The sequence below is a fragment of the Mus caroli genome, chromosome 9, assembly GCF_900094665.2.
Source record: "Mus caroli chromosome 9, CAROLI_EIJ_v1.1, whole genome shotgun sequence".
NCBI lineage: Eukaryota > Metazoa > Chordata > Mammalia > Rodentia > Muridae > Mus > Mus caroli.
Genome location: NC_034578.1, coordinates 23601924 through 23626016, shown reverse-complemented (window position 1 = coordinate 23626016; position 24093 = coordinate 23601924). Strand labels below are relative to the sequence as shown.

The following is a 24093-nucleotide window of genomic DNA, read 5'->3' as shown; positions in this document are numbered from 1 at the left end:
TCTCTCTCTCTCTCTCTCTCTCTCTCTCTCTCACACACACACACACACACACACACACAGACACATACATATACACAAACATACATCACATCACATATCCAACTGACCACTCAACATATATATAAAAGGCATATCAAGTAGTGCAACATATCCAAAATAAACTTCCTAGAACCTCCACACTAGACCCAAATGTCCTAAACCCTGCTCTACCCATCAATTTCCATTTCAGCCATCCTGGTGGCCCTGCCTGCCCATTTCCTTACCCATCACCCTCTATCAAACCACTATTTGTTTGGAGGATGGCCTCATAGGTATTCTCCTAGATAATACCCCTCCATAGCCAGAACACTCCTTTGAATAAGTGAGATCACATTACTTGTTTACTGTCTGTAATGGCTCCTCATCTATGCCGAAGTAAAAACCAACTCCTTATAGAGGACACTCTTTGACTCTCCATCCCTTCAACAGATACCTGAGATGCAATCAACCTACGCAGGAAAAGTTTATTGTGACTTGTGGTTTCAGGGTCTTCAGTCCATGGTCAGCTGTCTCTATTGCTTTGACTGTGTGGCTGCGCAGGACATCATGGAAGAAGCATGTGACAGAGGAAGCCTGTTGACTTCATGGTAGGAAAACCAAAGAGAATGACAAGTATGTCAAATTCTTCTTTGAATACACACCCCCAAAGACCTAAAATTTCTCATAGCATGAACCTTAGGTTCCACTGCCTCCAAGTAGCACCAAGCTGTGAACCAAGTCCATCAGCCTTTGGGAGACATTAATGCAACCCACAGAAATAGACAACATGGCTCATGTAACCAGTCTCTATTATTTATCTCTCTTTATCTCTTTCTGTTCTTCCCATGTGCTTGATCTGTTTGAACCATGACATATTTCATGTTCCTTGACTAGGACACACAGATTGCACTCATGTGTCTGTAATGGTCAGTATACCTGCCTAGAATGTTCTCTACAAACTTTTACTCCTTCAAGACTGCTCAATTTTGATCTTCAAAATGAGACCTATCAGACTGACCTGGCTTCCTTGACTAGCACTGAAAGTCTACATATCCTAATATATTTTTCCTTTTATCTATATTACTCTTGGCATTATAAAATATTATGTAATGTATATGTTTATTGAGTTTATTATTTATTGTAGTATTTCCTCTACTAATGAATAAGCTTCCTATGGATAGGAAACTGTATTTTTGTCACTAAAGATCCCAAAGTCCTCCAATGATGCTTGATCCAAGCAAGATGCTTACAGATGATTAAATCAAGCTAAGACCAAAGATTATATTAATAGAAAAATAGGAGAAAAAAATAAATTGCTAAATTTTACCCTCATAGGCACTAAACCCATAGTACTCCTGATAGCCTGCAATATATTGCTGAGATTTTCTATACAGACAGTAAACACTATGTCAGTGGATAGCAAACTGGATACCCTATTATTCAACTTATTTCCAACACCATCAACTTAGAGATAGAGATAGTACCAAACCCCACAAGACTCAAAAAACGTCCCATAAGTCTGAGGTTAATTGCAAGCCCCAGGTCATGGCCTGGGCTTCTGACTGACCAGCAATGAAATATGGCTCTCTGGACTCTCTCTGTAAGTTCAATTAACTGCTGAGTGTAGTTTCCTGAACTCAGGGGAACACTTTAATCATGTTAGTTTACCTACTGTAAAATATATTGCAAAGGGTAGCGGCATACACCCAAACCAAGGGTATGCTCAAGGCAAGTTATTGTTGGAAGAGATGTGTCCTGTCTTCCCATGTCTTCTCTGGCTCCTCTCCAGGAACCTCTCCTTGCTTCACCACGCTGAAGTTTTCTAACCCTGTCCTTTGGGACTTATTTGTAGTCAAAACTGATGGATTGGCTGGCCATCAGGGATCATAATGGTCAATGTTCAAGGGAACTCCCTTCCCCCAAAGGTCAGAGTGTTAGAGATAAAAGTTCCATTCATCTAATCACATAGTTGGTTCCCCTGGCAACCAGCCCTTATCTTGAGCACAGTCAGGATCCCACCACGAATCACCTCATTAGAACAAAAGATGCTGCTATAACCCAGGAAATGCCAGGAGATTTAGGAGCTCAATGCTCTACACTTCTATAACTCGGGAAATCACAGAGGTCTCAGGAGTTCCATGCCAGGAACCAGGGCAAGGACCAAGTATTGGAACTGAAGATTCTTCTAGTACCCCCATCTACAAAGGTATTAGAAGTTCTCTCTAAGAAATGCAAGGCAGAAACCAGTATATGTATCTTGTATATGAACTTACAATTCACAATATCATACCAGGTAATTCTGTTTTCAAGAACTAAATAAGCAATTAAATATGCACTTATACTGAAATTTGAGCATGTTGTCCAATTAAAACAAATCCTTAAAAGCATAAAGAAGAATTTGATTTTATTAGTCCTGCTGTCTGGAATTCATAAACATACAATTCTATAAAAGCAAGCCTCATCAATAGAAGAACTGAGCAGAAGTACACCATGGCTCTGACAGTGTCTGAAGCCCAACAATTTTTTTAAATGCTTTACCCCCTTTGACTCCATTCATAACATGGACATTTAGTAAGTTGCAAAGCTATTGAAAGTTCAGAGTTTCCAAGTACCATCCATCATTTTTCTGACGTTTAAATTACACAGACCAAATCCCCAATGGATGAGATCACTGCCACGTGGACTGTGGAGCCCTGCCCTTCTCTCGACACTGTGCCTTGAAAAACAGCCTGTTCCTCCATCCTTCCTCCCAGTTTCACTCTAACCTCCCTTCCCCCACCCTTCCACCAAAAAGAGAGGCATGGGTCAATGGGTTCTCAGTGGGATCCCTCAAAAGTCACTCTTCTAGTAAGCCCTTAAAACCCAGCTCTAAAGGCCCTGACTCAAAGCCTCCCTGAGCAAGCCTAGCAGAGCTGTTTCTCCTTCCTTCATCATGAGACTGCTTATGCAAGAGGTGGAAGCCCACACCCTGGGCTAGTAACATGCTTTCAGGACTGCCTTTCCAATGAAGGTCTTACAAGATGGCTTTTCCTAGTCATCTTGCTGCTCTAAATCTCTGAGGCTGGGCAGACAGTAGATTCATAGTCCATTCAGGTCCCATTATGACCTTGAGAAATGAGTCACTGTCTACATTGTTACCCAAGGAAGGAGCTTTTACCTAAACCAAATGTGACATTTATAATGGTTCAAAAAAAAAGATTCTAATCAGTGAGCTATATCACAAGATTATTGGTTTAGCTATTTTATTTTTTTGGTTTAGCTTTTTAAGTTATTGTTGTTAAGAACATAGCAGCAGACTCCAGAAAACCAAATAACCCTATTAAAAATGGAGTACAGATCTAAACAAAGAATTCTCACCTGAGGAATACCGAATGGCTGAGAAGCACCTGAAAAAATGTTCAACATCCTCAATCATCAGGGAAATGCAAATCAAAACAACCATGAGATTTCGCCTTACACCAGTCAGAATGGCTAAGATCAAAAACTCAGGTGACAGCAGATGCTGGCAAGGATGTGAAGGAAGAGGACCACTCCTCCATTGCTGGTGGGTAGCAAGCTGGTACAACCACTCTGGAAATCAGTTTGCTGATTCCTCAGAAAATTGGACATAGTACTACCAGAGGATCCAGCAATACCTCTCCTAGGCATATACCCAAAAGATGCTCCAATTTGTAATAAGGACACATGTTCGTAGCAGACTTATTTATAATAGCCAGAAGCTGGAAAGAACCCAGATGTCCCTCAATAGAGAAATGGATACAGAAAATGTGGTACATTTACATAATGGAGTACTACGCAATTATTAAAAACAATGAATTTATGAAATTCTTAGAAAAATGGATGGATCTGGAGGATATCATCCTAAGTGAGGTAACTCAATCACAAAAGAACACACATAATATGCACTCACTGATAAGTGGATATTAGCCCAGAAGCTAAGAATACCCAAGATACAATTTGCAAAACACATGGAACTCAAGAAGAAGGAAGACCAAAGTGTGGACACTCTGTTCCTTTTTAGAAGGGGGAACAAAATGCCCATGGAAGAAGTTACAGACAAAGTTCAGAGCAGAAACTGAAGGAATGACCATTCAGAGACTGCCCCACTTGGGCATCCATCCCATAAACAACCACCAAACCCAGACACTACTGCAGATGTCAACAAGATTTTGCTGACAGGAGGCTGATAAAGCTGTCTCCTGAGAGGCTTTGCCGGTGCCTGGCAAATGCAGAAGTGGTTGCTCAAAGTTATCCATTGGATGGAGCACAGGGTCCCCAGTGAAGGAGCTAGAGAAAGTACCCAAGGAGCTGAAAGGGTTTGTAGCCCCATAGGAAGAACAACAATATGAACCAACTAGTACCCCCAGAGATCCCTACTACTAAACCACCAACCAAAGAAAACATGGTGGGACTCATGGCTCTAGCTGCATATGTAGCAGAGGATGACTTAGGCAGTCCTCAATGGGAGGAGAGGCCCTTGGTTCTGTGAAGGTTCTATGCCCCAGTATAGGGGAATGCCAGGGCCAGGAAAAGGAGTGGGTGGGTTGTGGAGCAGGGGGAGAGTGGAGCGGATAGGGAATTTTTGAAGGGGAAACTAGGAAAGTATAACATTTGAAATGTAAATAAAGAAAATATCTTATAAAAAAAGAAAAAGAAAACACAGCAGCAAAAAAATCAGGCCAGCAGTCAGCTGAACGTAAGACAAAACCTAATTCTGAATTCCAAAGGGCCCATCCTCATTCACAAATCCTGAATTCCTAGTAGTTCACTGTGTTTCAGCTTATCTGTGTCACCTTAACCTCACCCAGAGAGCCTGGCATCACTTCTTTCCAAAATTACAAGGGAACATAGGAGAGAGTCTCACAGTCAGCCAACACCATTTGCTTCTCATTAAAAACAAGCCAAAGATAAGAGAAAGCAGGCATTTTCTGCCTTTTGTAATTCTTAGGACCATTCCATTCTCAAGTCTTGGTTATAGGAAGGAGACTCTTCAAAGTGACTCAAAATTACCAAAAATCTCAAAATTTTACTGTCATAACTGAGCCTAGATCTCTGTAGCTATCTACAACATTCCAGTTTTTAGATTCTGCTCTTCGGTTTGAGTTTAGATACCTGCCAATAGGAACCTTGTCAGAATTGTCAGGTTCACTCCTGACTAGCCCCAAGCTGTTAGAGCAGAGTCAGAATCTGCCTCAAGGACAGATGCGGGGACAGGTTGGCTCATGATGACCCCAAACACAATGAGTACACCAGCTTAGTGAAACATTCTCGTGTTATAATAGGGTAAGACCCCTCTATCCGCTTTACCCATGATACACTAACACAGAAAAAAGCCATACTAGTCTGCCTACTAGCATTGTGAAATACATTCTCATTTCTGTACAGTATTCAACAGAAAACATCTGGGAAGGTGAAGAATTCAGTAATCTGGGTTCTGGATGAAATAATTATCCTGTGAAACAGATGAGAGACCCCGAAGCTTCTTGGAGTCCACACATATCATAAGTTCAAGTTTGATGATACCCTAAAAGAAGTCTGCCTTTGACTAGCTAGGAGAAGACACCTCACATCAGTTAGAAGGGTTGCTAAGATACCGTGCTGTCTGTTTAAAATCTGAGCCTCAGCTCTCAGCAGTGATTTTGTCCCCCAGGGGACATTTGGCTATCTATGTCTAGAGACGTTCTTGGCTGTCACAGTTCAAGAGGTGCTACTGGCATCTGGTGGGTAGAGGCCAAGGTTGCTTCGAAACATAGTCCAACCCACAGAACAGTCTTAACAACAATTGAGAATCCTGTGTAAGAAGACAAGTGGTTCAAAAGAGCCATAGCACAGGGATGTAAGGAGAATAAAGTCAAGACACAAAAATCATAACAATTAGAACAGTGTTCCTAAAGGACAGACCCAGCCTTGCAAACTGGATAGTGTACAGGCTCCAGAAAATGAGAAAGCTGCAAGGTATGGGTTGCATTTCCACCTGAACTAACAGTGCATCAAGGGGAGACAGAATCCATCTTTATGATCAGTCCAGAGCAAGGAGTCCACTTGAAAAATGGTGACACATATTAAAAAAATCCCTAATTTAATCAATGTGAGTGCAGGACAAGGCTTCCATGGGCCAGGATCTTGCCTTGGAGAATAAAATAAACATGGCTTCTCGTGGTCTTAAAATTTTCAGTGCTTGCATTCTTCCGTGGCTCAACTTTGCAGTGTGGGTGGCAGAGAAGGTTGACATATGGAGTACAACGTTGGCTCACACGCCTACTTATCTCGGCCAGCCCGGAAACACTATGTCAATCTGTGTCCTCTGAGAACCAGACATCAAGACAGGTTTGGATGTGCAAGACATTTGTGAGGGGAAGAAACTGTGAAGGAAAAGCGAAGGAGCCAGGAGGGCCAGCAGACGGCTGTGTTGGCTTGGTCTCTGGTGAAGGTGAGGAGAAGGCTGGCGGGAAGGTGGGTGGGAGGAAGCAGACAAAACACTGAGGTTCTGGGGAAAGCTTAATTCGCTGTCTCAGGTGCCTCCAAGTCAAAGCCACCCCTCAGAGAAGATTGGATTCCTATGAGAACCAAACATGGTATCTCTCCCACCCTTGACCATGGCTGGGAGCAGTCCAAAGGAAATGGCCGTGGAGCAATGTACTCCAGACTGCTGTCTGTAGCTTTTGGTCATCCACACCTTGGAGAGCTAGGGAACTGAGAGGCATTGTCCTAACTGATCCAGTTCTGGAGTTGGACTTGAGGCAACTCAAGATCAAACTATGCACAGGAAAGACAACCTTCTCCAGCTTTTCCTGTCCCCACCCTTCAATAAATTCTATCTCTGAGGCAGGGGAAATGATTCAGTGGAAAATTTGTATGCACAAGTAGGACAGCATGGACACAAGTGCCTAGAACCCATGTTAAAAGCCAGGCTTGGCAGTGCCTCCCTAGGATCCCAGGGCTAGGAGATGGAGATGGGAGAATCCCAAGGACTTGCTGGGTGACAAGTCTAGCCAAATTTGTGGGCTTCAGGTTCAGTAAAAGACCTAGCCTCAAAAACATAACGAAAACAAACACAAGCCAACAAACAAACAAACAAAAACAAGGAGATAAAGATATCCACTATAGACCTCTATCTTCCTCGTGTGTACTTACATGCATTCATATGTGTATGAGTGCAAGCATGTGTGTGTGTGACATACACACACACACACACACACACACACACACAGAGAGAGCTAATAAGTTTTAAAAGAAAGCAATTCTAACTTCACTTCAGCATGACTTTGACAGGACAAAAGGTTATTTCCAGCCTATACCAGGAAGGCAAGGTTCAGTACGTCCAAGCTAACTGGTACTGAGAGCCAGCCAGGTCTGAGGGGAAGAGAGTAGAGACTGGAGATGCAGAATCATCAGCAGTTAGAATAAATGGTGCCTGTGCCTAGCTTTTAACTCTTACAAAGACTATTTGACATTTGTTTCCCTTCAATGGTTATTTTGACGATTGAAATATCATTCTGGATGCTGGTCTGTATTCATTGATGGTCAGCCATTCTTACTACAAAGATAGTATTGTTGAAGAACACTGCAGCTGCTACAAAATGGGGTCTGCCACAGCAACCATAGTGTCCCAATACACAGAATGGTTTGTGGCCAGAGATTTATCTCTATATTCGGTCCCAGAGGGAAAGAGTTGGGCTCGAGCCACTGTTAACCCTTTGGCCTATAACAACTCCTTTTGAAGAAGAAAAGGAGATTGGGGCTGATATGTGTGTTTGGTGGTGGGTGTAGCGTATGTGACATTTAGCTATACACCAGCATGTGGGAGGATGGAGTCTGTGCCAACTCATGGGTAGGTGGTATGTATATGGGGTCAAATTTGTGTGAGTTGTATATGTAGGTGTATTTACAGGTGGATAGAGTATATGTCTAAGCATATGGAATGTGTCTGGGAAAATATATAAATGTATGAATGTACGTGTGTATGGGTGTGTGATAGGATATGTGTGTTTGCATAGGAAGGCAGTATGTGTATATGAGTTTATGGTGTGAAGTTGTTGACTGAGTGGATAGTAAGAAGGCAGGTGTTTGTGTGTGTGTGTGTACATATAAGCAAGTAGTATGTATGTGTGGCTTGGTGGATGGTTTGCATATGGGTATGTAAGTGCTAAGGTAGGTTGGTGGTATGTGTGGGTATGTATGAAGATGGCTAAGTTGTGAGGTTATGGGTGTGTGTGTGTGTGTAGGTGGGCAGTATGTGTGTGCATGTTGTACATGTGGATAGTTGCTACATGGCATGTGCATGTAGGGCATGGGAGGAGCCATTGTGTGTGGATAGGGGTGGGAATGGGTGTTGTGTTCTTAGGTTGCAGGGGGAGTCTACCTAGGTAGTGTGAGCATGAGTCAGAGGTACTGGTATGTTCCTAAATGGGTGATGTGTATAGGTGGGTGTAGCTTGCTGAGTGGTGTATGCATAGAGAGCTGGTAATGTGGATCTATGTGAGTGTGTGTGTGTGTGTGTGTGTGTGTGTGTGTGTGTGTGTCGTGTAGAGGTTAGCTAGTGCCTGGGTGGGACATGTATGTGACTAAGTGAGCTATGTGTAAACAGATATCTGAGAAAGCTGGGTAGACATGTACATGAGTATGAACAAGTGCATGATTGGGTGGGTTGTGTGTGAACAATTGTACAAGGACAGTGGGTGGGTGGAGTCTGAACAGGTGTATCAGATGTGTGAATTGGTGGGTCATAGGAGCATGGGTATGTGTGCACAGGTGGGTAGGATGGTGGAATGAAGGTGGGAAGGCCTCAAGCAAAGGCTTGCATAGGGATATCACCCTGAAAGAGATGTCAATGGGAGTGCATCACTCCACCTCAAGACAGCTTGGGTGCTATACAGAGATTTCTGAAGCTGTTAAGGTTCTGTTCTGGGTGTTCCTCAGTCCCATCTCAGCCCCTGCAGCCTTCCTGCTTGGTGGCCTTGATCCTTCCTAGATCAGGGTAAGCAAACATAATCCCAAAACCCAAAATCTGGAATGCTCCAAATTTCAAAACCCTTTAGTACCAACATGGCACTTCAGGGGATATCCTACACCCAACCTCATATGATAGGCCTCAGTCAAATTCTGGTGCACTCAAAATATTGCATAAAATTACCTGTAAACTATGTGTGAAACATAAACCATTCATGTTTAGGGTTTTTATTTCTGTCTTCATGCTCTCATAACATGTTTGAAAACATTCCAAAATAAAAAATAATTGGAAATCTTTTTGGTCCCAAGCAAGGCTTTTGGATAAGAAATCCTGAACTGGTCTTTGGCTTTGAGGCATTAGTCATTCCTGCTGTCTTTCCATTCTGGCTAAGCCTCTGCCTTCATAGGAACACTTCAGACCACCACTGAGTGTTCAGTGCAATACAGAAGAGTCTGGGGGGAATCAGAAGAAAGTAATCAAGATATTTCTGATGTACTAATTTATTTGAACACTATGAAGTCCAAACACAGGCCTTAATGAGAGGTCTACTGCTGGAGAAGTGCACCCTGGGAATACCAACAGAAGGACAGGATAACAGAAAGTGTGTTCTCTGCACTGGAAAAATCAGTCATGGTCTCCCTCTTCCTGCTTCTCACCATCACACCCCCAAACCAGCCACCAGAATTGAAAATAAGGAGGAATAAAACATGTAATATGTTTTTATGGGGGACAGAGGATGTTAGAACATGCTGCCTTTGATTTTCTTCAACCTTCCCAATTCTGAACTCTTTGCCATTGCTTCTGCACTTGAACTGAAATGTAAGACAGGACTACATTACTGTAATTCTCTTGCCTTCCCAGGCACATAGACTTTAGTGGTGCTTCTAGAGGACTAATGGGGTGGAAATGTCAGCTGTTTCTCTGTAACTCTAATCTGCAAGCAGATGTATCTTCCAGAAAACCTGACTTCAATCAACCTTGCTCACCAATGTCTGATGAGGTTCTAGAAACATCCACCATTTTGATAAGGATTGGGCACATAATCAGTTTGTGACATATGGAGATGGGGACTGCATGCTGGAGACTGAGCAGTTCAAAATGAAACTAGAAAGCATAGCTCAGAGTTGATACTTTCCCAGAAAAGCTAAACCAAGAGACATTGTAACTCCAAAGAGGAGCTATAACAAGCGCACATCTGACCCTAGGCAAGATCAGGCTAAGTATGTGGTTAAGGTACATGAGATTCACCCTTCTCCAGTTCTCCAGACTATAGCAAAGGGCTACAAAATACTGCTGTCCACCAGGCAGTGCTGTAATATAGAGACTCACTTAGTGCCCTATGCCAGGGACCAGCCAAGATGACTAACCAACATGTTGGATTGAGAGCAGGGTACAAGGCAGATGCACAGCCCCGTAAACTTCCCCATTTCTGTTGTCTACATGAATGATTCTCATTATGGAATCAAGCTATTCATAGGATAGAAGAGGTCATGAGGACCTGAGATGCTGTATGGTTTCCTGTGGGCTTGAAAAAGAAGGGATCCAAGCTCTGGGTTTCACCAATCAGCCTGTATGAGGTGAAATGGATCAGGACTCTCTACGACATATGTGCAGGACAGCCAAAATGTTTCAAACTTTCCAAAAGACTCCTCTACCTCCATTCTATACCTCCATGGATTCATCCCTAGAATTATGCTTTTAGTGAGGAGAGTCAGCAGGACCTAAAACTTAAACAGTCACAGGCCAGCTCTAGATTGACATTAGGCTGTAAGTCAGAGCCCTTTCCTACTTTTACCTGGCCTCTCTCATCATAAGACAAATGGCTAAGTCCCCATTCTCTGGCAAGGTTCAAGTAATTCAGCTGAGAAAACAGAAAATACTTTACAGTGGTCTCCATGGAAACAGAAGCAAACCGAACCCATTTCTGGCCTGCAGAGGAGACACCAAGAGCTCCTCCACCATGATGCCTGCTCCCAAACCAGAGTGTGTGCCACCCTGCGGGGTCCAATCACACTCACCACAGCCACAGAAAATCATGGAGAAAGAGGATTCACAGACAATCTAGGGAATTGACCTATCCAAGGTAAGTAAAACCCATCCACCAGTAACTTCAGAGGGCCGGGGCTTTTCTAGGTACCATTGAGATCACTCCATTATTTTTTGCAGAGGAGTAAGCATCTTGAAGAAGTTAAAGCACTTGCCTAAGGCCACTGGCTTTATATAAAAAGGAGTAATAAAGCCAAAGGCCATGGCAGGACTCATGGCATCAGTGTTGCCACAAGATGGCCACAGACTACTAAGCATATGCTTTAAATACAGATTACTGAAGTGAAAGCAGGAAACAAACAGTTGTCCAGGTTACCACAGCAATGGCCACATCATTCAGATACCATGCATTTAAGCTGACATCAGTTGGTAATGTCTGCGATCTTCTAAGACTCCACGGTTCCATCAGGAAAAGATGGATGCAGAATCTCAATAACGCAATAGTCGTTTTCATCATCCCTTCCCATCTGGACTCCACCCAAAGAGGCAACCAACCCAGTGCCAAGTAAGACTGGGAACCATCCTCTCCATGGGATAAAGCCAGGGGACTCCTAAGGAAACCCCAGTTTCTCTTGGAGCCTGCAAGCTAATGGGCTATTTCCATCTGCCATGTTCTCTCTTCCAGCATTCCTCTCCTCTCATTGAAGAATACAGGAAATCCCTTGGCACTGGTCTGTTCAGAAGAAGCAAGTTGGCATGTTCAGAGTAGCCTCAGGCTTCCTTAAGCCTGTCATTGTAGGAATGGGTATGCCCCTAGGTGGTTTGCCTTACTACTGCTGTGTCTCATCTTCCCATCTGATCCTTTCTGGCATGCTTCTGAATTTGAACTCTTGTTTCTTATTCTGAATTTATCTACACCTCCTTGCCACTGTCATGTGCTTATTTCCACTTTGCTGATTTGAAGCAGAGGTGTTGAGAGGGAAGAAGACTGGCTGTTTTCCTTGTTTAATTACAGAACTGGTATGATACAGGTGCATATGATGTGTGCATATAAGTTGACCATGAATCATTAGCATAGAGATTAGAAGATTATTAGTATGAGTTTTCTCTTGGCTTAGTACAGTTTTGAGGCCAAACACATATTTTTTTAAAAGAGTTGTTTTGCTGGCAGTGATAAAAGCCAGCACATGTCATAGTGTGAAGACCAAACAGGTTGATGTGAATCCCATCAGCTTGACACAAAGCTGACACTTTTTCATTTTACTGCCCTAAGCATAGCCTTCCTTATACCGAGGAACCATGTATTTCTAGAAGTCCCCCAGTTTAGTTGCAAGGGTCATTATTCTACAAGGGACCAAGTTTCTGTTTTGTTTCTTGCCCCCAGACCCTAATCCTTAGGTTTTTCCAACTGACTTACCTTGTCCCACACAGTTTCTTCTGTGCACTAAAGTGAACGAACACTTTAGGGAATGAAACTCTGAAGTGAATAAACAGTATGAAACAGAATAGTAACCAAGGTTATGGGATCATCTTCAAAGGTAAATTTTAGCTTCCCTCCTCACTATAAGAGAGAAATGACTCCAGAGTATAACAGCTGTCTTCCAGAGAAGCCTCTAGCTATGTGTTTTTACAGAAGAATTTCATACCCCCTTCGCCTCAGTGAGAGGACAGACTAGAGTGTCTAAGGTCCCTTTCCAAGGACCTACATGTATATTCATGAAGCCACATATACAAGGCTCTGCTCAGAAGGTCCCTGATGTGGGTTGCCTTGAAGAAGGTTACAAATACACTGGTGTCATCAAATGATGTCATGTGGTTGAATTGGAGTGTCCATAGTCACTCAAGGATTCATAATAAAGCTCCTCTAATCACAGCCTGGATTCTTCCAGAGGAAAAGCTAAGGTAGAATATAGTAGATAGGACAACTAGAACTCTGTCATCTCTTAAATATATACAGAAGTTCAGTGACACACTGGGCTTGGTGTCAAGGGCTGAAATTATTTTGCTTCCAGGAAGGATGGAATTCCAAAATCCACCTATTCCTGTTCTATAGAAAGGCTATATATCAGCTGAGAGAGGGCTCATTATTGGGCACAAACAATGGGACATACAGGTCACAAAGACTGTTGTGTTATGTGTCTGCTGTTAGAATCAGACTTCATAGTCTCTTTAACTCCCCCACAATAGTCCTTTAAAGACAGGCATGTTCATTAATGCCTCTCTTTTCTAATCACCTCTCCCAGAGGTCTAAGTCATGGGCACTTCCATCTGAGACGTGTCAGTGGCCTCCCAACTGCCATGTTCATTCCTACTCCATTCTGCAAGCTGCAACAAGAATAGGACTCAAGGATATAAGCCATGATCCACACCTATCACATGAGTTATATCAATCATGGATCATTGCTTCCAGAATTACAACTGAAATGGCCTTTCTGGTCCTGGCACAACAGGCTGGAACATTGATCTTGGGACACACTTTCTTCTTCTGTGCTCTATACAGGTAGGAGAATGAGCCCTTAGGTTTCCTGTTGAAGTCCTGTGGAAGACTAAACAGGCCAGTTTATATTTGGGAAACAATGGTACTGTTAGTGATATCCAGCATTGGCTGAGATGGCTGAGGTTGGACAGCTGGGGGCCTATGTGTCAGCAACAAAATGGCTGACATTGGTTGTCCAGGGAATCCAAAAGTAAACAGTGGTGTAATCTGTTACATAACCATTTCTGGCTGGGTGCCACCTTTTTGTGGGTTTTATATAAGTATGGCTCTCAGGTCAGAAGTTTTAGGCTTAGCCTTTACTTCTGTCTTCACCAGCCTTTCTGTGTGGCTCTGAATGTCTATTTCCTTGCACCCAGTCTGCCTGTGCCTGTGCCAGCTTGTGTACAGCCTTTGTGTCCCAGTGTCTGCCTGCATCAAAGCCTGAATAAAGTGTTCCTTTTCTTGCCACAACTCATAATATCTTCAACTTCTTGGCCTCCCTTGGCCTTCCTCCTCTCCTGGTATCAAAACCTGGACATCACAGGCACCCTGTGTGTCCTGGCTACACTCCTTGTCTTGGTTACCACTGTTATATTGCTATGAAGAGACATTGTGACTAAGTCAACATATAGAACAAAGTATTTAACTGGGGCTTGCTTACAGTTTCACATGGTTAGTCCATGATCATTATGACAGGAACCATGGCAGGCAGGCACTGGAGTGGTAGCTGAAAGCTAACATCTGGCCTACACTGCACAGCAGAAAGAGAGCAAGATCAGACCTGGCATGAGCTTTTGAAACCTCTGAGCCCACCCTCCAGTGACATAGCTCCTCCAATAAGACCACACTTCTCAATCCTTCTTAAGCAGTCTACCAATTGAGATACAAACATTCAAATATGAGCTAATGGGGGCCATTCTCATTCAAACCAACACAGGTCCTGTCCCTTCCTTAGGCCTTAGAACATGTCTACATCCCTTCTCTGCAGGACTTTACTCAGTTGTCACTGTCACAGAGCTTGGTGGCAAGATAGCCCTCTTTACAGGAAATCATAGAAGCATATGCCCATCCTATTCTTGTCTGAATTGTGATTTCCCAACCATATAGATGTTGGCTTGATGCATGTGTGTCTCTTATTCCATGCATGCTAGCCAAGAACAGTAGCCACTTAGCTGCAAACCCAAACCAACCATAACTATTTTAGTTTAAACGTTTTTCCCCAAAGTAATTACTCAGTAAATAACACATCTGAGAAATGCTTAGCACTGAGAAGCACTCATAGATTAATGAGGCAAGACCTCTGTGATCCAGAGCCCAAGAACCATGACGTAACAGCACTGGTGAACAGACTATACCATGAAATGGACTATTTGTAAAAACAATATAACCTTATAACTCTTTTGTCTTGCTGAGACCAGTTTTACCTTTCCCATAGAAATGACAACATGTTTGTCCCACCCCTATGCTATCTGCATTTTCCTAACCATAGTGCAACATTTCAGTTCTTTTAAATTACAAAATCCCTTCTTGTATTACTACAATTCTTAGCTATTGGCAAAGGAGCATGAGTGTAAATTTCAAATAACTGAAGTCCCTCTAATAGACAGCTAGATTAAATGTGCTGAGTCATTTCAGTTTGTATAAGGCCAATAGCCAGTTTAGGGCCACGTAGATGTTTACAGAATGCCTCATACTCTCAGGCATGTAGCCTGCCTTAGCTATTTTGTGGGTTCTCCCTTCCTTTTCTCACCCTTTATCCTGCCACCGGTTTCACCCACTATCATTAGATAAGAGAGAAAGAAGAAAGAGGGGAAGAAAGAGAGAGATCCTTGACTCTGATGTCTTTCTTCTTGTTTCTTCTGTGAACATGACTACTAACAAACTGTAGTCAACCCCCCTGAACAGCCATGAAACATCAATCGTGCCTCTCCGGGCCCTAGCATTTATATACCCGGGGAAAAATTCCCAGAATTCCAAGCATCACACAGGTGAAGAAAATATCTGGAGCTGGCAAAACCCTGCTTCTACTAAAGCACGAGACAAACCATAGTCAGCTGCAGGGGAGGAGCCCCATATCCCCATGGATGGGATTAAAACAAAATATATTCCTATAACATTGCTGTGTCTTTGAAAGAAACCAACATTTCGGAAGTCTCACTACACAGGTGTGTGTGTTGAGATGTCACTTTCACAACTCTGCAGTTCCAGCACTGGGTTGTGATTTTTGTCTGGTCGGTAGATCACAGCTAGTGTTGACTGATGTTCATAAACCCTTGAATGAATGCTCATATCTAAGCATTTTCTAGACATTCCCATTTCCCACTAGCAAAACTGTTCCCAAGCTGCATGCCTACTCTACAAATGAGTGAGTGTTGGCCTGCCAACCCAGGACCCAAGATAGTTTTGAGAATCCAAAGGGTATGATCAAAACGATATACAGAATAAGCCAACATCTAATACAAGTATGAGTTTGGCTACAGTTTATTCATAATCAGTTTCTCCACCCTCTCATTCCCTTACTCAACAAGCACTCTGCACACTTCCCCTCGGCCGGCCACTGTGTTAGCAATGAGGATGTGCTGGAGAGGAGAATGGTGGAGCTTTATGGGCCTCAGTAAGTGGAAGAAAAAAAGGCATAAAATCAATACATAAAGTCACGGTGTTGGAAAGAGAAGCCTGGCACTGAGAACTTGCATAATAAACAAGGCCTAGTCCTACTTAAAGCATCAAGAAGGTTCTTTTGAGAAAGTAATACCTTTGCCAAACTCTGAAAGAAGAAAAAAATGTTCCATGGGAAACAATATATATAGGAAGATAAGAATTTTTATGCTTGAGTAAAAAGCCTTTGGGGAAGGGGAAGGGAGCCTATTATGACGGACAAAGATTGACCAAAGTGACCAAAGTCAGGAGCTAGTAAGGAAAGAAGAGGGTGTGAAAGATGAAACAAGGTGCAGAAAATTGGGGAGCCCTGCACAGATTATGGCCTTGCGGACTTTGTCCAATTTAGAAGGTTTTGGTTTTTATTTTGTAAACTCTACACAATTAGAAGTCCACACAATCCAGTAATATCCCATATTCCTTTCCTTTTCTTTCCATACTCCTTTTCTAAGCAACAAATAAGAGTGAACATAAATTTCCCAGGCATGTCATAAAGCATACGACAACTGTTCTCCTTACTGAGTTAATTCCCATGTGCAATAGAACAGCATTGTAAATTTACCAAAACAAAACCACACAGAAAAAAAAAAAACAATAAAAAACAAGAGCTTAAGAATAACCACTCAGACCATTTCAGAGTCTCTGTCCCTTGGAATGACCAATATTCTGGTTTTTCTAGACCTTGGACTTCAGTGCTCAATTCAAATGTCACCTATCATTTCCCAGGAACATGCAAGCAGCCATTCCAATCAATGGCCTGTGTCCTGATGCATCGATTCATCTTGGCCTTTCCAGGGGTCTCTCAGCACAATGTCCCTGCTTGTTAAAGGCAATGTGCTACCTCATAATGATAATGCTTTGCACTTACCGAGCACATTGCCCAGAGGTGTCTCAAAGCATTCTGCAAACATTTAATTAAGTTAGTTTAGTGGCTGCAGGGGAGTCTTAGCCTCTGGGCACCAAGAGTTCTGGATAGGAGGGGATCTTGAGAGACAAGTGGAAGTTTTACCACTGGTGCCCACTGGCTTTGGGTTACAGAAGAGAGTGGGTAGCTGTAGAGGGAGTTTCTACATTGCCAAGCAAACAGTCACACATGAATGGCCATGTATGGCACAGACTCCTACCATGTACCAATAGGGAAGGCACTAGGGCTAAAGGCTCTAGTTGGTGTTCTCTTATAGGGGCAAAGTCATGAGGCAAAAGGAAGATGGGCTTGTTTTTTGTGAGGAGCTGTGGTGTGGCTGAAAACTTTGAGAGTAGCTAAACTAAGGCTGTGTGTGAGTGTATGTATGAGCACATCCAAACATCTGTGTGTGTTTGTGTGTGTGTGTGTGTGTGTGTGTATGCTTTCAGCAGGAGTGACTTTGTGACTGCCAGTGGATGATGAAACCCCAATTGTGGTGTGCATGCTTGCACACACACCTACAGGGAAGTAATCACAAGTATGTTTGTCTTCATGGTCACCTCTGAGTTAGAATTTCTTTCTGCTCCATTCTCAGAGTTACCATTATGTGCTTCTGAATGAATGATCAGAAATTTGGCTCCTGGAACTGTAGCTGTTCCTATTGTCTCACCCCACCTGCAGCAAGTCACAGGAGACTAAGGCTTTAGAAATCTTCTAAATCTTCAGTTCCTGACCATAGCATAAATGTCAAGAACAGATTACCTCAGGATCTAGAGCTACCCAGAGATCATCACTGGGAGTGGGACAGCAGAACAGAGCCACCCCAAGGTGACATCAGCCTGCTCAGCCTCCATGTCTGAAAAGTTCCATCAGCATCCAAAGATGCCAGTATCCACCATCTCTGACAGCTTGGCTTGTCAGCAGCCACAGGCCATCTGTGGACTGACACTTGAGTTCTGTGACAGGAAGAGTGGGTCTGCTTCCATCTGCCCTCTCTCTCCAGCTGCAGGCAGCTGCAGACGGATGGCAACCATCCACAGACAGAAAAGAGTAGCAGACTGATGGTCCTCAAGCCAGGGAGCCAAGGTGGGGAAAGCCTAGCCCATAGGCTGAAGAGTCATGCGAGCATGAAGCTATGAGACTGTGCTACTGAAATCCCCACCTGTTCAAGGCTGCTGAGTAAGTCCACATAGCCTGCACCTCACTGAAAACATCACCAAGCAGTCCCTTAGGAAATCAAAGAAGCCCCTGATCAGCACTAGCTTTACACGGCAGAAAAGCCAGTTCAAGTCAGCATATGTCCTCGATGGGGTCAAAAAGAAGGAGAAGGGGAACCGGTTTTCTAGTTTGATGTACTTTGGTTTTGAAGCTGAGAGATGCCTTAATTCATTAGAACATATATAAAGTCTTGTTGAATAAAGGAATCCATGTATTGTAGTCAGCTAGCTTTTATCACCATGGCAAAGACAGACAAGTCAGTACAGTTCTATCCTGTGTGCCGCCTTCTTCAACAGTGAGAACCATATTTTCTAGTCACCTACATATGAGCATCCTTCTCCCTCTGCTATGGCGCTAGAGACTGGGATGTGTTCTATTATGATAACAATTATTAAGCTTTCCCTTGTTAACATCTAATCTAGATTTTTAGTTTTTTTTCTGTCCAGTAGGAAACAGGAGGCATACAGAATTGGAACCCTTTTTACAGACTGGCACATTGAGACCTGGAGAACAAACTAAATGCTCTGACACATAGTATGTAACTTCTCAGTTTTCAGCGTACACAGAAGCTGGTGTGGAGATCCGCTGAGTAGAAAATTGCCCACTGACATGCTGCCCCATGAAGCTCAGATGCCAGGTTGAAGCTGTAAGCATACATGATGTTTCCAGTGGCTGACACAAGAAAGAGATCCAGGCTCTAGAACTGCCAGACCACAAGGACAAACAGGTGTGGGCTACTTAAGGCATCTCCTACATGTTCCAGGCTTTGGGGCTGGAGCTGAGGGTGCCACACGAGGAAAGGAAGGAGGCAAGCGTGCCTGGAGCAACAGACAAGAACCTCAGTCCATCTGGGATCACTGATTGATCTCACACTACCCAGCTCCAGGCAACTAAAACACCAGGTATTGCCTGTCTTCTTTTAAGTGCCTGCTATTGTCACTGGCCAGTGCTGAATGCCACCAGGACTTGGTCTGACCTTATTAATATGCCAATCATTTACAGGGGTTGAGAGCCACATGACAGCTGGGATGGGAAGGAAGTATTGGCAAAAGGGTGGCAAAACCTTTCAATAATCGGATGCCTAGACCTTGGTCCTAACTCTCAGTAGACCCTGGGGCTTACTGTCTCCTGCTTGACTCCTCTCACACAGGGAAACAGCCCTCCAGGCTTCTCAACACTGGGAGAGGATGGGGACAGAAATCATTAAAAATTCCTCATGTCCTTGTCTCAGTCCAAAGATCCAAGATCCTTCATACAGTGAAATATACAAAGGAGAAAGGGGCCATGCAGACGATGAGGACATCTTAAGCCTCTGGGAATTTTCCAGCCAAGCCCAAGGCTTTCTGACAGCCAATGGTGGGAAACCTGTGTAAGATGTGACAGGTCACAAACCCAGACTCAGTCTTCACATCAGGTCTTTGCTCAGTACATGGGAGAGAAGACCCCTGAATACCTAGGAGTAAAAGGGACACACCAGAGGAAAGGTCTACATAGTAGAAAAGCAGGCTTCCAGCTTAGAAATTCAGTCTTTCTTCCAACTACCTAAGACTCTGTAGAGCCTTCCCCACCCTGTCTCATGGCTATGATGCTAAGACAGGTGGAGGGAAGATGTGTTTTCACCCAATGACTCCATTTCATGGACAGTGACTTTGAGCTAGACAAATTGGTCTGGAAGTCATCAGAGAGACCTAAAGTACTCAGCATTTATACATATTCCTGTCTAAGATGGGCTTCACATGTTGATCTGAGATCCTATCTTCTGGTGGTTTTGATGCAAATATCCAGCAGCCTTAACTTCCAGCTCCTCCATCCTACTTACCTTCCCATCAATGCCCAGATTCAAGGTCATAAAGACTCCTGGGACCTATGATGTGGCCTAGGTTTCAAAGTGTGCTCGCATGCACACACATACACACACAGGCACACACATAAATACACACACACACACACACACACACATACATATACATGCACACACACATATATACACAGGCACACACATAGGCACATACACACATATATACACATACACACGCATGCACACAACACACACACATACACACACAGAGAGAGAGAGAGAGAGAGAGAGAGAAACACACACACACAAATACTCTTATCAAAGACCCTAATGTCTCTTTCTACCTGTGGCAACCAACTCAGCCTCATCATTCGCTCCCTGGATGCCCAGGGTCTCAGGACTACGCTTCTCAGCGTGACATGTTGTCAACCACATCCCCTTCCCTGTCTTGTCTTGAATATGAGCTCAATAGTCTGTGCCTTGCAACTGTCTTCCCACCCTAGAAATTCTGCTTAGGAAAACAATTTATGAACATCAGTCTCCCTGGGAAGTACCAGGCAACAACAGCATTAACCTGAAAATTATTCTGAGTTGAAAAGGTGTTTTTTCGAAGAAATGAAAAGCTACAGACTGAGGGAGCACGGAGGCCTAACCAGGTCAAAGTTTTGTGATCACATTAGCCTGGTTTTACCTGCTGGGAAAGTAAATGGCTAACAAGCTGGTGCTAACTTCTGGGGAGGGAAGGCAGGGTTCAAAACAAAAGAAAAAAATTAAAAAGAAGTACGAAGACTTTGAAGCAAGTAAAGGATGCGAGCTATGAGGAGCCGCAAGCCTTTCGGATCCTGCTGGAGGCCTTGGGTGTCTTCTTTCCCTTCTTTCCACTAACACCAACTTTTCTTTCTCCCTCTTCCTGATCTCAGAGGGATGCTCAGACCTGAGAGCATCCCTCGGAGTAAGGTAGTAAAGCCTGCCTACTGGGGTAAAGGCAACCCTAGGCAGATGTTTATCTTACTCTCCCAAATAACTGCAGCTGGATTGTCACCCTCATCTCACACCCAGGCAGGGCTCGGGAAGTGCAGGTGGAAGCCCCTTTCAAGGCTTTGGTAGAATATGACTTACAGCTGTAAGCCAGGACTCCCTGACCCCTACAAGCTCAGTGCTTTAGGGTACTAGGATATCCCCAGAGGAAAGTTTCAACCCAGTTTGTGGCTTCCTTTGGGGTTCACTGTGTCCCAAACTCAGCCCATTGGTCTTACTCACTTTCTGTCCTTAGGACAGGCACAAGGGATGCAGAGACCCTGTGAAGTTTATCCTTTACCCATTCTCACCACCCAGTCCTCAGGAAGGTCCTAACCCAAGCCCCTAGAACCACAGTGGGAGGAGCGATTAAGTCTTAGTCCGTGATAAGCGTCCTCCTGAACTCTCAGGAAAGTTTCTCTTTTTGCAGAGGACCAGAAGCACCCACCTGGCTCCCTCTACCAGGCTCAAGCAGGTACTGAGCACTGGGCTCTGCCTGTGGCTTTCCCCACTCCCACTGGAACACTGGAGACCCTAGAAAAAGCAAAAGGACACCCTCCCAACTCTGAACTTGCCAGCCCCAAAAGACACCTGGGAATTTGGTTTAGAACCCATCTCTTCTCAGAGAAGTAGAATTCAAACTTAATGGGGAGGCATAAAATTTCCAAATTAATTAAAATGTCTTTAATAAAGTGATGCAACAGTATACAAGGGATATCTTTTCTTTAAAAAAAAATCATCAATTTTCTCTTTCATCCCAATAAGTTCCTTTCTTTTTTTCTAATTTTCTTTGTTAGCTTAGAAGTACTTTGGAGAATTAGGTTTACAAGAAAGGGAAGAAAACCTTACCAAGGTATTCTGAATATAAAATGAAGAATTGTGTGCTTCACCTATGAATGTGAGGGTTGAGAATATTGGCATTCATGTCTGTACATATGTAAGGGAATTTAGGTCTAAGCTAATGTTTAACGGAAAACATGCTATCTCCATTTGCAACAAGAGGAGAGAGGGAGGGAGGGAGGGAGAGAGAGAGAGAGAGAGAGAGAGAGAGAGAGAGAGAGAGAGAGAGAGAGAGAGAGAGGGAAGAGAGAGAGAGAGAGAGAGAGAGAGAGAGAGAGAGAGAGAGAGAGAGAAGAAATGCCCCTAAAGGGTGAGGTTTAGTGTGGAAGACCCAGAGACCCTTTGATGCTGCCTAAAATGTTGGCAAGCCTTCCAAGCCCCTTCAGCATTGTGTGAAAGATGCCTGCAGGCATGGTCCTCTGCTTTCAGAAGGCTCTGAAGCAATTACCAACCCTATTAAGATGTGCGGGAGTCTGCAAGGAGTCTAGCAGGCTGACTGGGGAAGGTTGCAAAGGTTGCCTTGAAGCATCTTACCTGGGTCACTGCAGACTTGGTCTGCCCAAACAAGTAAGTGCTGTGAGAAAGAGCACTGCATTAACATCTCTGCCCACCATAGGGACTCTAGCAACCCTGCACTGGGATTAGATTTCCCAACCTTCGCCCGGCTTGAACCAGATCAAATCTACTAGGGAAAATTTATGTCTCTGCCGTGATGTGACGATTAGGAAGAAGAAAGTGGGTTTCAAAGGCATAATCTGCCCATTTGGTGGAAGGATAAAGAAAGGACAAGAGGTGGTGGAAGGATTGTGTTAAGACAAAAAAAAAATACAGTAGAGAAAAATTCGTGAAAGAATGAGAAGGCAAACAAGGAGGTAGGGATCTGCAGTGGGAATCGAGGGGAGGGTTCAGAAGGAAGGAAAAGAAGAGAGGAGAGAACGTTGGGAAGAGAGAAAAAAAAACAGGAAGGGGGGAAGAAAAAAGCATAGAAACAGAGACGCAGAGATTACTACGATTCAGTAAAACAGAGACCAGTACTGAGCGGGATGCCAGTTCCTGCTGCAGGTCCCGACAGCAGCGCTCAAGAAGGCTTTTGCGCCCCGGAGTTTAAGCCCCTCTTCTGTCACCCTTGGGACCACAGCTGGTCAATGCCAGTTGTGCCTTTCACAGAACCAGCAGCGCCTTGCAGCACGGTGCGGATCTCGAACCCAGCTCTCCCAAGAAGGGAGCAAATCGCTTGCTGAGGGCATCTGTCTGCCTGAGAGCCAGCTAGCCAGTGAGTGTGTGTGCACGCGGCAAGCCTACCTTACTCACATGCCTCTTACACTCCCTCTTTTCCTCCTTGCCTCTCCCTCTCCCCCCTTCTCCTTCTGCCCTAGCAGCGGCACCATCGCTCAGAGAGAGAAAACACCCTTCTTTGCTGGGTACCTGGGATGAAGAGCAGGGCAGTGGTGGCCGAGAAGACGATCCAGTAGGCGGGATGGTACATCTCGAGGCTGTGGTGCGCGGCGGCCCGGCTAGCTCCTGCTGGTGCTGCTGCTGCTACTGCTGCTGCTACCGAGGCTGCTTCCTCTGTGCTGAATTCTGAGCAGGTTTAAATCCAATGTTTGCAAAGGGAGGGAGAGAGCAGAAGAGAGAGAGCGCGCGCGAGATGGGAGCAGGCAGACAGCGTCTCTGATTTTTTTCCCCCTTGCACATACACACAACTGCTAAGAATCATCAGCACCAATCTTCACTGGGCGCACAGCAGACCACCTCCAAGCCACATATTGGCTCCACTCTCCTGAGCGACACCGGGAGACTTTCCTGTTGGGAAGGCTCCACTCCGAGGGGAGTTGAAGCCTGTCCCTTGCGCACCCCCTCACCGCGCAGCAGTACTGCTGGGATCTGTGTGAGTATGCCAGTGTGCTTCACATGGGCACACCCGCTCCTGGGTGGGCAGCAGGAGGGGTCTAATGCCCTTTCCTAAATCTTACCCCAGCAGGTCTCGGGACACAAGGATCAGGAAAGGGCTGCTTCCTGGCAGAAATTGACTAATGCTCATGCCAAGACCTTATCATTCCTTCTTCCTGGTCTCCAGCCCAGGATGCAGCCAGAGCTTTGCTCAGAGGCTGCTCAAATGCATCAAGTCCCCATCCCGCCAGCAAGAGTACTTGAGAGCAGACTGACTCCCCAGCTGGAAGATGGACATGTTCAGGTTTTTTTTTTCTCATCAAAGATACAGGGAATCT

The 24093-nt window shown here is 44.3% G+C and overlaps 1 protein-coding gene across 1 annotated transcript in view; it reads right to left on the bottom strand.

Moving 5' to 3' along the window:
• Positions 1-23869, bottom strand: part of Opcml (opioid binding protein/cell adhesion molecule like) — a 1139977-nt gene extending 1116108 nt beyond the window's left edge. Inside the window, exon 1 of the mRNA XM_029482074.1 lies at positions 23291-23869. Within this exon, the coding sequence (XP_029337934.1) occupies positions 23291-23351 (61 nt within the window). The 5' untranslated portion in view covers positions 23352-23869. The remainder of the gene's footprint in view (positions 1-23290) is intronic.
• Between the last annotated feature and the right edge of the window lie 224 nt (positions 23870-24093).